This window comes from Oryza sativa, chromosome 12 (genome assembly GCF_034140825.1).
Source record: "Oryza sativa Japonica Group chromosome 12, ASM3414082v1".
Classification (NCBI taxonomy): Eukaryota; Viridiplantae; Streptophyta; class Magnoliopsida; order Poales; family Poaceae; genus Oryza; species Oryza sativa.
In genome coordinates, this window is record NC_089046.1 from 9,512,405 (window position 1) to 9,524,095 (window position 11,691).

The 11,691-nt window shown below is 41.7% G+C and overlaps 1 protein-coding gene across 1 annotated transcript; it reads left to right on the forward strand.

Annotated features, from left to right (window-relative positions):
* Positions 1–1,817: 1,817 nt before the first annotated feature.
* On the forward strand, positions 1,818–5,191 carry LOC107278731 (uncharacterized). The gene is made up of 3 exons (XM_026022210.2): positions 1,818–2,051; positions 4,179–4,536; positions 5,177–5,191. Exons 1-3 carry the CDS (start codon positions 1,990–1,992, stop codon positions 5,189–5,191), a joined length of 435 nt encoding a protein of 144 aa, XP_025877995.2. The 5' UTR covers positions 1,818–1,989.
* Positions 5,192–11,691: the final 6,500 nt, after the last annotated feature.

The following is an 11,691-nucleotide window of genomic DNA, read 5'->3' on the forward strand; positions in this document are numbered from 1 at the left end:
CTTTCCCACTAGCACACAACACACGAAAATGGAAGCCTATTCATTGGTAATACGTAATCTAGATTTGAGATTATGTAGAACATTCTTCACTACAATTTTACATTTTGGCAGCAAACCAAATATGATCAAATGCAATTTTACCTTACCAAATATTTGGTCGTGAAGAAAAATTTGGCACTAACAATCCAAATATGCCCTAAAAATTAATAAAATATTTGTACGGTAACAAAATATTTGTACGGTAACAATCCAAATATGCCCTAAAAAATAATAAAATTGTATTTTACCAGTCTTGGAGATTTTAATCTTGTATAGTTTTCAATATAAAAAGATTTGATAACTATTGATATTTATACAAAAATATAGAGCACAGTATAAAATCGCCCTAGCGGAGGGCGGCGGCAAGGGGGCCGCCTGCAAAATTCCATGCCCCCCCTCGCCGCCCATTTGCAGGCGGCCCCCCGCACAGTACAAAATCGCCCTCGCGGAGGGCGGCAAGGGGGCCGCCTGCAAAATTCCATGCCCCCCCTCGCCGCCCATTTGCAGGCGGCCCCCCGCACAGTACAAAATCGCCCTCGCGGAGGGCGGCAAGGGGGCCGCCTGCAAATTTCGTTGACGGCCGTCGCCCGAGAGCGAACGGCCGTCTGCCACGTCATTTTCGCCGCCCTCTGGGAGGGAAAAATCGCCCTCCCAGAGGGCGGTAGGCGACTACTTCCGTCAATTTTCAAAATGGAAAATTATTTTTGTAAAACTTTTAATAAAAAAAATTAAAAATAAAAAAAATTCTCTCGGCGGCCGGCACGGCCCGAAGAGGCCCGACATGTCTTTGGGCCGTGCTTGGGCCTTCTCTTCTCCACCTCGGCCTGGTACGGCCCGTTCTAGCACGAAGCACGATGGGCTGGGCCGTGCGAGCCCTGCACGGCCCAAGTCCTAGCTCTATATGGATGTGTTTTAACTGTCTATAAGATAGTTTTATAGTAGTGTGGACAAGTTATATGTATTTCTGGAGCATATTTCATCGTAGTACTCCCTCTTTTCAAAAGTCAAAGTCCTATTTTTTTCGTTTCTCAAAAATCTAAATCCTATTTATAGTTACTGTATGCTATATTAAATTTTTAATCGGAACCCTAAGAAGTTATTTTAGTACTTATTGGTTGCATATTCGTTGGTTTTGTCACATGATAAATGAGTTAAATACACTTTGATGTTGGTCTAAAAGAAATACTCCCTCCATTTCAAGTTATAAGTCGTTTTGACTTTGGTCAAAGTCATATATTAATATTTATAATATTAAATATTTATAAACAGATATATTAATATTTATAATATTAAATTAGTTTCATTAAATTAATAATTGAATATATTTTTATAATAAATTTATTTTGGGTTAAAAATGTTAGTATTTTTTTCTATAAAATTGGTTAAACTTAAAACAGTTTGATTTTGACTCTAAGACGTTCTGTAACCTGAAACGGAGGGAGTAGGACTTATTTTTGGAAGGAGGGAGTACATACGAATTACAATTGAACGGGCATCGTCTCGAATAAAAAAAATAGTCAATCTTTTACACTAAAAATTATATGAACTTATAATGTAATTATACTTTAAATTTCACTAGTTACACACTAAATTTTCACAATTACACGATAGCTCGTAAGCAGCACGTCGCCGCCCGTAAGCAGCACGTCGCCGCCCGTTGGACGACACGTTGGAGCAGCAAAGATGTGCATGGACGCCACGTACGGCCGAACGAGCAAGCACACCAAACCTCACACCCATCATCCACACGAGAAGTTTAGGCGACGCGTCGTTTTCTCGTGGATCTCATCACAACCATTATCTAAGCTGGAGTATCTTCTTCCTCTTCTCCGTTGACCGTCCACGCTATACATCTTAAATCAGCCTAGGAAGTCGCTAGAGCGCATCATCAATCACCGATCGATCATCTCTCTCAAGTCCAAGCTTGCTCATCGTACGTATCATCCATCCATGGCGATGCCGTGGGAGCTCGCCGAGTACCTGATGGCCGTCACCTGGGTGGCGCTCGGCCGGTGGGTGGCGGCGTGTGTCTCCCTCGCCGACGGGATCGCCTGCTCGCTGCGCTGCCGCCGCCGCCGCCGCCGCCCCTCGCCGGCCTCATCCACTGTCGTCGTGTCGACATTTCTGTAGCTAGCCTTTGATTGCAAAGCTCTGTAGGTCTGAGGTCTCGTGAGGCTGTGTGGTAGTATATATGTAAAACTTGCATGTACTCTTCCCTTTTTTATCGAAGAGACCGCGGGTCAATTTGCTGGGATTTGTTGGCCTCTTTTCTGAACATTTACTATTGAGTTCGTTTCTTTTTTTTTTCTTTTTTTTTGGGAGAGGGGGAGGGAGGGGGTTGGTAATGACATGTGAGTTTGTTCCTGTACTGAATATTCTTTCCACGCGCGTTTCGTTAACAAAGAAAGATGATGGCCAAATTTACGATTTATTATTAAAGGAACTTTAAATAATAATTAGTATAAAATTTCTGAATAAGAGAATGAATTTTTAAGCAAGAAAAATGATCAAACGGAGGGAGTATTAGTTTGACTTATGACTGTGCTCTACGACCTAGAGAAGGTCCTCCTAAGAACAAATTTAATAATACAACCAACTATATGAGCTTGTAATTAAGTCATAACTTATAAGTTATATTAGAGTTAAATGTATATGCATTTAATATATTTATCTTAAAATATATAAACAATTATATTTAATATATTTATCTTGAAATATATGTACAGATAGCTCTTGCAAGAAAAACGGACGTTTTTCATTTTTCAAATTATCACCTCACCACGCTTGAGAAGGCCCCATCATGCCTACTATTTGAACTTGCTCTAATTTAACATGTCATGTCATATCGTATTGAATGTTTGAAAAATGTATGGGTATTAAATATAGATAAAAAAAATTACACACCGTCCGTCAGGAAATTATGAGACAAATATTTTAAGTCTAATTATTTCATAATTTGATAATGTGACGCTACACTAAATATTTACTAATAAATGATTAATTACGCTTAATAAATTCGTCTCATGGTTTCCTTGCGGAATCTGAAATATGTATTTTGTTTTGTTATTAAATATATGTGTCCGTATATCCGATGTGACATGCATGAGTAAAATAAATTTTTTTGCCAACAAAATGGGCCCTTAAAGAACGGGAATAAGTTCACTTTTGGTCCCTCTATTTGTCGCCCAGTCCGATTTTCGTCCCTTGGCTGCAAAACCGGATACAGTGCATCCCTCAACTTACAAAACCGTACAGAAAAGGTCCCTCGACAGTATTGTGCCCGGTTTTGGATGACGTGGTGCCTACGTGGCTCCCTTTGACTAGGTCCTCGTCCCACGTGGCATTGACGTGGCGCTTACGTGGCATTTGGATCTAGGGAAAATAATAAAAAACCATGGACCCACATGTCAGCTACACAAAAATAATTTTAAAAAAGGTGGGACCCACGTGATCCCACATGTCAGCCTCCCTCTTCTCTCTATCCCCTCTCTCTCCCCCCTACACGGCAAGAAGTGTGAGCGGCAGCGGGCGGCGGGCGGAGGGCGGAGCGGCGGCGTGCGGTGGGCGGAGCGACGGCCGGCGGCGGGCGGAGGGCGGACCAGAGGGGTGGCGGCGCGCGGTGCGATAACGGGCGGTAGGTGGCGTGGCGAGAGCGCTGCCAGGGAGGAGGCGAGCTCGTCGGGGCGGCTGGCGGGAGAGGAGGCAGCACGCGCTGTCTGACGGGAGGGAGGGAAGAGTAGCGGATCCCCGTCTCCTCCCTCTGCAATCTAGTGAAGAACTCGATGGCGGGGCGCCGTGAGTGCGGCTCGACGGCGACGGGCGGAGGAAGAGGTGCACCGGGCGGCGGCCAGCGACCGTCTCGCCCCTCTTGCTGGCGATGCGTCGCGTCGGCCAGCCGCGCCACGCACGCACCTTTACCCCACTGCTGTGGTGTCGTTCCCTCACCACTGCCGCGCTCTGCTTCGGCCGCCGCCGCTCTGACCGGTGCCAATCCTCCGCCACCAGTCCCCAATCCACCACGATACCACCACCACCGAGTTCCCCATCCCGGTGCGACTCCATTCCACCCAAAGCAAGGTGTTGAGGTGGAGCGGCGACGGCCTTCCATGCTGTGGTCAGGTCGCAGCTCACCTCGGCAGCTTGCAGCCTTCCCTTCTCTTGCAGGAGTTACGGGAGTGCCAGCACCTGGATTCCACTACCGTTGCTGCCTCCGCCTCCGCCACCGGCAGCGGAAGTCCGGACATCGAGGGCATGGCGCAGGCCGACTTCTTCTTCGGCCCCGAGTTGGATGACTTGATGCAGCAGCTAGGTGACGGTGACACCGGGCAGAAGGGCATGCTGCCAGCCTCGTCGTCGTTGCCATCCGGCGTGCAGCGGCGCAAAGCCGGCGGGGCGGGGCGGAGCGGGCGGATGGCGGCGCCTAGAAGAACGGGACGGAGTGGGGCATCGGCGGGCAGAGTCGCAGAGAGGGGAGACGGGGAGAAAGAAGAGGTGGCGGTGAGAATGACATGCGGGGCCCACGTGGGCCCCACCATTTTTTATTAATTTGTGTGTGAAACTGACATGTGGGTCCCACGGGATTTAATATTTTTTGGGGATCCAATTGCCACGTAAACGTCACGTCAATGACACGTGGGACGAGGACCTAGTCAAAAGAGCCATGTAAGCGCCACGTCGGTCAAAACCACCCTCTATGCTGCCGAGGGACCTTGTTTGTCTGCCGGGGGACGGGTAGTATCCGGTTTTGCGACCAAGGGACGAAAATCGGACTGGGCGACAAATAGAGAGACCTAAAGTGAACTTATTCCTAAAGAACGCCCCATCTCATCTACTTGCATCGCCGGCTTTGAGAACAACGGGCCCATTATAGTCCGAGTGCCCAGCTCAACGAAGGCCGAAAGGCCCAAAAGGATGGGATGTATCAGCCGTCGAATCTGATCGAATGTCCGAGATTCCTCGCGATCGAAAAAGTCAAGCCGCCGGCCCGTCCAAACACGATAGCTAATTCGCGCGCCCAGAAGGCCCAGCGCCGGCGTTGCTGGCCCGCGCGTCTCCTCCCTCGTCTTTTTTTTCGTTTTTTTTACCGAATTTTTTCGGTTTTTTCTCACTTTTTTCTGATTATTTTTTTAATCTTTAGCATGTTTTGAGTTGAAAGTTTTTAAATTTTAAGTTGAAAATTTTTAAATCTCGATTTGAAAGTTTTCAAATCTCGAGTTGAAAGTTTTTAAATCTTGAGTTGAAAGTTTTCAAATATGAGTTGAAAGTTTTCAAAACTCGATTTGTAAGTTTTCAAATCTGAGTTGAAAGTTTTCAAAATTGTTCTTGCAAATTGAAAATTTTTAAAGTTTGATTTAAAAGTTTTTAAAAATTGACTCTAAAGTTTTAATCTTAAATTAAAAGTTTTTAAAGTTTAAATATTAAGTCAAAAGTTTTAAAATGTAACTTAAATTTTTTCAATCCATTAGTAAAAAAGAATTAAAAAAATAAAAATTCTTTCTTTAATTACTGTCATTATTTTTAATGACTAATATAGTTAGTTACTGTCATTATCGCTAACCATCCGCCGTGTGCGCGTTAGGAAGGCCCCAGTCCAAAGTCCAATAATCCTGACCGTCTCATTCGTCCCCGATTTCGCCGGCCGCAAATTGAGCGAGAGTAGCCGGCGGTAAGTTGCGGTGCTGTTTGCTGTCCACATATGTGAGCAGGTACAATATTATATATTTCGAGAAGATAAATAAGAAGAGAGATAAGCAGCGGACTATAAAATTATAGTTAGGGCAGTCCCAACCCATAACACTAGACATGGTTTCCATAAACTCCACATCATCAAGAAACTAGTACTAGACACTATTCTTCCAATGCAAACACCACTATTCCATACTTCAATTCAATGCTACTTATCTCACATGATGTCTTGAATGTTGTGTAGAAACCATGTCTCATGCAAGACAGGGTTTCCTTCTCTTTCCTCGTTTATTCACTTGCCACATCATTTTTGTCCTAGGTGGCAACTTATTTAATGCTATGCATACCATCTTAGTTATTGGGTTGGGAATGCCCTTAGGTGCCGCACGAATTACAGGATATAATGTACTAGCTTCGTTTTAGGTTATAAGATTTTCTAGCATTGTCCACATTTATATAGATATTAATGAATCTAGACACACATATATGTGTCTAGAATCATTAACATATATATGAATATGGACAATGCTAGAAAGTTTTATAAATGAAACGGAGGAAGTATGTATGACAGATGGAACCATGTATTAATATTGTACTATATGTTTATAGATAACTATTGTATGAATTGGCTATTAAATTGACTGTAGATGATTTAGAGCTAATAGTTGACTATACTATTAAACTTGCTATAACGATGACTATAGCCGAAACTGCTATTTTGTCACACCCTGAAAATCGCTAAATTATAAAACGTTGTGAAAAAGGAATTTTTAGAAATTATTTAATGATTAAAGCAAGTGTGAATAAAATCTATGAAAATTTTGAACATTAAGTTGATATAGATAAAATTGTATTAAATATTTTTAATGTCCAAGTATTTTCTGGATTTTTCCTAGAATTATTTGAGCATTGGAAGTATTTTTGATAAATGAAAGATCATTCAGTGATTAATTTAATTGGAAAAGTAATTAATAATTCTTTCTTTTTCCTCATCTGGTTGTGAATCATTCCCAGTTCACCCTCTCTGTCCACGGTTCGTCGTATCCGCCGACCCCTTTCGCCACCGCGGTTTCGTTTTGTATGACGAGCCGAGTCCTATTCTCTTTCTGGTTCCGTTTCCTCTTCCTTTCCCAAAACGACACCGCGTCTGTTTCCCCCACCTTTCCTTTCTAGGCAACCCCTCCTCCCGTATCTTTTTCCCCTCCCCCTCTCGGGCTCCTCCCACCGTGCGCCTCTCCCCCCTCCCAGCTGTGCGCCGCTCCCCCTCTGCCGTGCCTCCCTTGGCCTCACCTAATCCTATTCAATCTTCCCCTATATAAGCCATCATCTCCCCTCCTGTTTCCTGTTCTTTTTGTGTTGCAGCCGCCCCTAGCCTCCTCCTCCAACACCCTAGCCGCCGCCGCCCTAGTCGCCGCTGCCGCTAGCCGTCACCCCTCGCCGTCGTCATCTTGGTCGTCGCCATCGTCTTCTCCGGTGAGCTCTCCTCTCTCCCGTGTCGTTTACCGGTGTAGTTCATCCCTAGGGATTTAATCTAATATAATCTAATCTGTTATTTGGCCCTAGCGTCGTCATCGTCGACCCTCCCTCTCCGGTCGCTTTGGTTCGGTGAGACTTCTATCCGTGTCCCCTCGGGTTAGGTTTCAATCCCTCGGTCGTGTCACCGCCGCTGTTGCTCTAACCCTAGCGCAGCCGTTGCTGTGTCGCTAGCTGCTGCCCTAGCGTCGCCGCTGCGCTAGCTGCCTTGTTGCCGCCGTGTCGCTGTTTAGTCGTTGTACGTCGCCGTCGCGCTGCTGCTGTATGTGTGCCACCGCAACCGCTGTTGTGCCGCTGCCGTGTGTCAATCCAAGCCATTCGATCTTGGTCGACTCGGTCGAGATTAATCTCAGCCGTCCAAAATCGATATAAATCCGTTCTTTCTTTTCAATGGCATATTATTCCTTTTTAATATATGTCATCTACCAAATATGATCTAATCTATTTCCGGAGGATGTTTTAATCTTTTGTCTCAGCTATAAGTCATTTGTAAATTGTTTAATCAATTCGGAATAGTCTTTTCTTTAAAAGGTTTAATTGGAATTAAATCTTGTAAAATTCATATCTAATTCATACGAACTCGGAATGAGGTCGTTCAAGTCTCATAATTCATCTAAATTCAAGTTCTACCTATTTATGAACTTTAATTGTACTTTTTATTTGGTTTTTATTAGTGTTTTTCTCGTTTTGCGTTCTAGGTTTAGTTTTCCGTTGTTTCAGAGGATCGTTCGTTCGTTGGAGAAGTTCCTGATGACGAATTGAAGACGCTTGTTTGCAAGGCAAGTCACACAGATACCAAACAACCCTTTGAGCATGTTGAACCCGTTTAAAGCTATTGTTTTATTTTAACTTATGCATTATTTTCGAATGTCATCGGGTGGTGAGCCTTTCCCATTTAATTATGGCCGAAGATGACTTTATTTTCCTATGGGTTATAATTTGATTAGCTAGAACCTTATATATTGGTTTGGTTCAGCTAAATGCTATATATATTTAATTGCTTAGCCATGCTTAGAAACATTAGCTCATTAATGGGAATCATATATACTACATTATTATTTATGGTTATAATTAATGGTAGCTCACGATGGTCAATCGTGTTATGATAATTAATTGATAATTAATATATGATTAATGGTGGGTTGTGAGCACATGGTTTTGAAGGTCGTGCTCATAGCAATTAAGGACCGGTTCGTGAGCTACTGTTGTGAAACAATAACCGTACCAACCACAAGCCAGCGTGGGCAACGGCTTTATCTTTTGTATAGCATGATTCATTATAGTGTGCCAGACTGTGAAGCGGCGAGAAGTCCGTGGGGGTCGCTAGGGAGTCCATTGCCTCTGGTTTTGAGGGGGGAGATTATGATCCAGGAACAGTGCACTGTGGTGAGTTGTGTTGTGCAAAGGGTACTGTCACGATTTCCCCCTTTGCAGTGCCGTGGAGGTACTTCGGGGCATGGCAACATGTGTGGAATCGTGTCTTGTGGGTACAGTGGTACATCTCTGGCTAGAGTAAAACTATTCGAATAGTCGTGCCCGCGGTTATGGGCGAGTTGAGCAATGTTTTTCGTGATTAGTCTCACACTACTCATTAATGGTAATAATGTGATAATTAATTTGACTCCTGGTTTGGAATGGTAAATTCCTGGTTTGGAGGTTTGATCTGTACGACCGGGGTTGGTTGTTCAGGTTTGGTTGGGCCTGAGCAGCATGGGTGTGCTGTTCAGTGTTGATTAATATTGATGATCAATTACTCTATTGTTTTACTACTCTTAAATCTCTGCTAAATGCTGCTTTCACAAATGAACCCTATATTATGCCATCCTTTGGTATCCTTGTACACTTGCATATTTGCTGTGTGGCTTGTTGAGTATGTCATATGCTCATTCTTGCAATAATCATCAAACCTCAGTTGAAGAAAAAGGATCCGGAAGGAGAAGACGTTTGGCTTAGATCCCAGTTGAGCTGCCTGTGGGAGTGGAGCTGAAGCTTCGCTAGATTTTATTTTCCGCTGTAGTTTTCTTCATGGTGAGTACTAAGTGCCTCTTATGTAAGTATTTATCGTTTTAGTTATTTTGATGAATATGTGTATTAAATTGTCAGTTTGTGTACCTCGGCTGATTCCTAGACGAGGGTTTTAATGCACAAATTAGTTTGGAAATTACATGTGAATTTCTGGGCGTGACATATTTCGCGGCTAGTCCCGCACGCCCTCCCCAAGTGACTGCACACACGGCGCGTGCGGAGAGAAGGGCGGTGGACATCCGCGCTTTTCTTTTTTTTTCCTTTTTTTTTGTCCATTCCTTTTTCATTTTTTTGGTTTATTGGGGTTTGTTATACAAACTAGGTATATACACATACACTATGATGACCACTTTGCCCCTTGTTATGTCTTTGCCAGCGTGTATACTTTTTTTTATATTTTATACATACATACATATACAAATTTAATTTTGTATACATGTATATATATATATATATTCTCTATATATCAAAAGTGTATGCGTGTATATATAAAAAATGTACAAAGTTTACACATATATTTTATTGTCTATATACGTATGTTAACATAACTTATATACATACGTATAAACTTTGTATTATATATACATGTATGTAAACTTGGTATTGTATATATGTACGTACGTACAAAATTTATATACACACAAAGTTTATATGTATCTATTTAAGGTACACGTACAATTCACTACTACGAAAGAGAAGCAAGCAAAAACTATAGCTCTAGTCTTCACCGGTTACCAGCCGAGCTCACAAAATCTACAACGACGAGAGCAGCGGCAGCCTTTGAAGACGAGTCGGCGCTCCAGATCTCTAACTCCAGAGGCCTGCCATCGCTGCTCCAGACCGTTGTCTCCGTCAGCCACGTCGTCGATTGATGTCGTCTCCGCCGATGCGTCGTGGTCGCCACCTCTGAATACGAGTGCCGCTCGAGATCGCCCTCTCCGCCGATGCTGCTCGTGCTTGCGCCCGTTGTGCCAGATCCAGAATGGAATGGGTATTTTTCTTTGTAAAATGGACTACGTATGTGAAGAAGAGAGTTGTGGAGGGGTCTTTTATAAAACGTAAGTGTGGGAGGCGGGCGGCTAACTGAAAAAGTACCACACTCGAGTATTGGGCGTAGGATGTTGATCCAATGGCTCTGGATGCTTGTGTGCATGAGTGCATTTACCTAGCTATGTGCATAGGATATGTGCATAGGATACATTGCCTTATTTTCTACCATAAAAAAATAAAAAATTGAAAGGCCCACGTTCCACCCCTTTAGACCTGTACGTGTAGTACGCACGCCATGCTACTATATTGGCGTCTCTCCTGTTTTAATGATTGATGTATTTGATTGAAAATATATTATATGACTATACGATCTAAACTTACATAGCTATTTTTATAGACGTACATTAGATCTTTGTTGCATAATTCAAGACCCAAATTAACTATATTTAACAAGTAGAAAAAACGTAATTAACTATATTTAACAAGTAGAAAAAAAACGTAATTAACTATATTTAACAAGTAGAAAAAAACGTAATTAACTATATTTAACAAGTAGAAAAAAATCCGTAACATTTGATTAGCTATTGGTCACTCGAGACACAATTTTAAGGGAAAAAGCATAAAGAGTTTTAAACACCTGACTAAGAGATATTAGAACAATATTAAACATAAAAAAATAATTAATAAGATTTAAATAACAAGTAGTAGAAGAAATACATTATTTTGGTTCGCTAAGATTATATTTGCGTTTAAATATAGATAACTTAAAACGGTGAGTCCATTAATTGGATCTATCTCAATCTATCTGTAGCCTCATATCAAATATAATCTACCCGTTAATAAACAATGATAATCAATATCAATCTTTACTTGCTTGTAGATAAAAGATTATTGGATTCTTTTTTTTAAAAAAAATTGATACATAGGGTGTAATCGCTGTCACTATTTATGATATTGTAAAATTTGAACAAAAAATAAGATTTGTACAAAATACAATAGAAAATAGAAAAATATGCAATGAGTGTAAATTGAACCAATTGTAGAAATTCTTATAATTTCATAGAACCATTATGGTTCTTAATTTGCACTTAAATTGAGACAAGCATTATCATAACTAACACATTATTTTTAAGTGATTACATATTAATGGTTTTCCCTTTATTGTATAGTTAGTTTTAAATATTATATTTTTACTATTAAATTTAAATTAACACTTAGGTCAACAAGATATCTTTAAAAATGCTATAGCTCACATGTATTATAAGGAAACGAGGGCTAGAATATATGTATCTATTCTACTTTTAATGATTCATATGTAAGTACGTATAATAAATTGCGTCAAATGTAAACCAATCAAATGGAGGGTTTTTATGGTACGAATAAAAACACATTTATTAGCAATAACTGTTTTTCAAGATA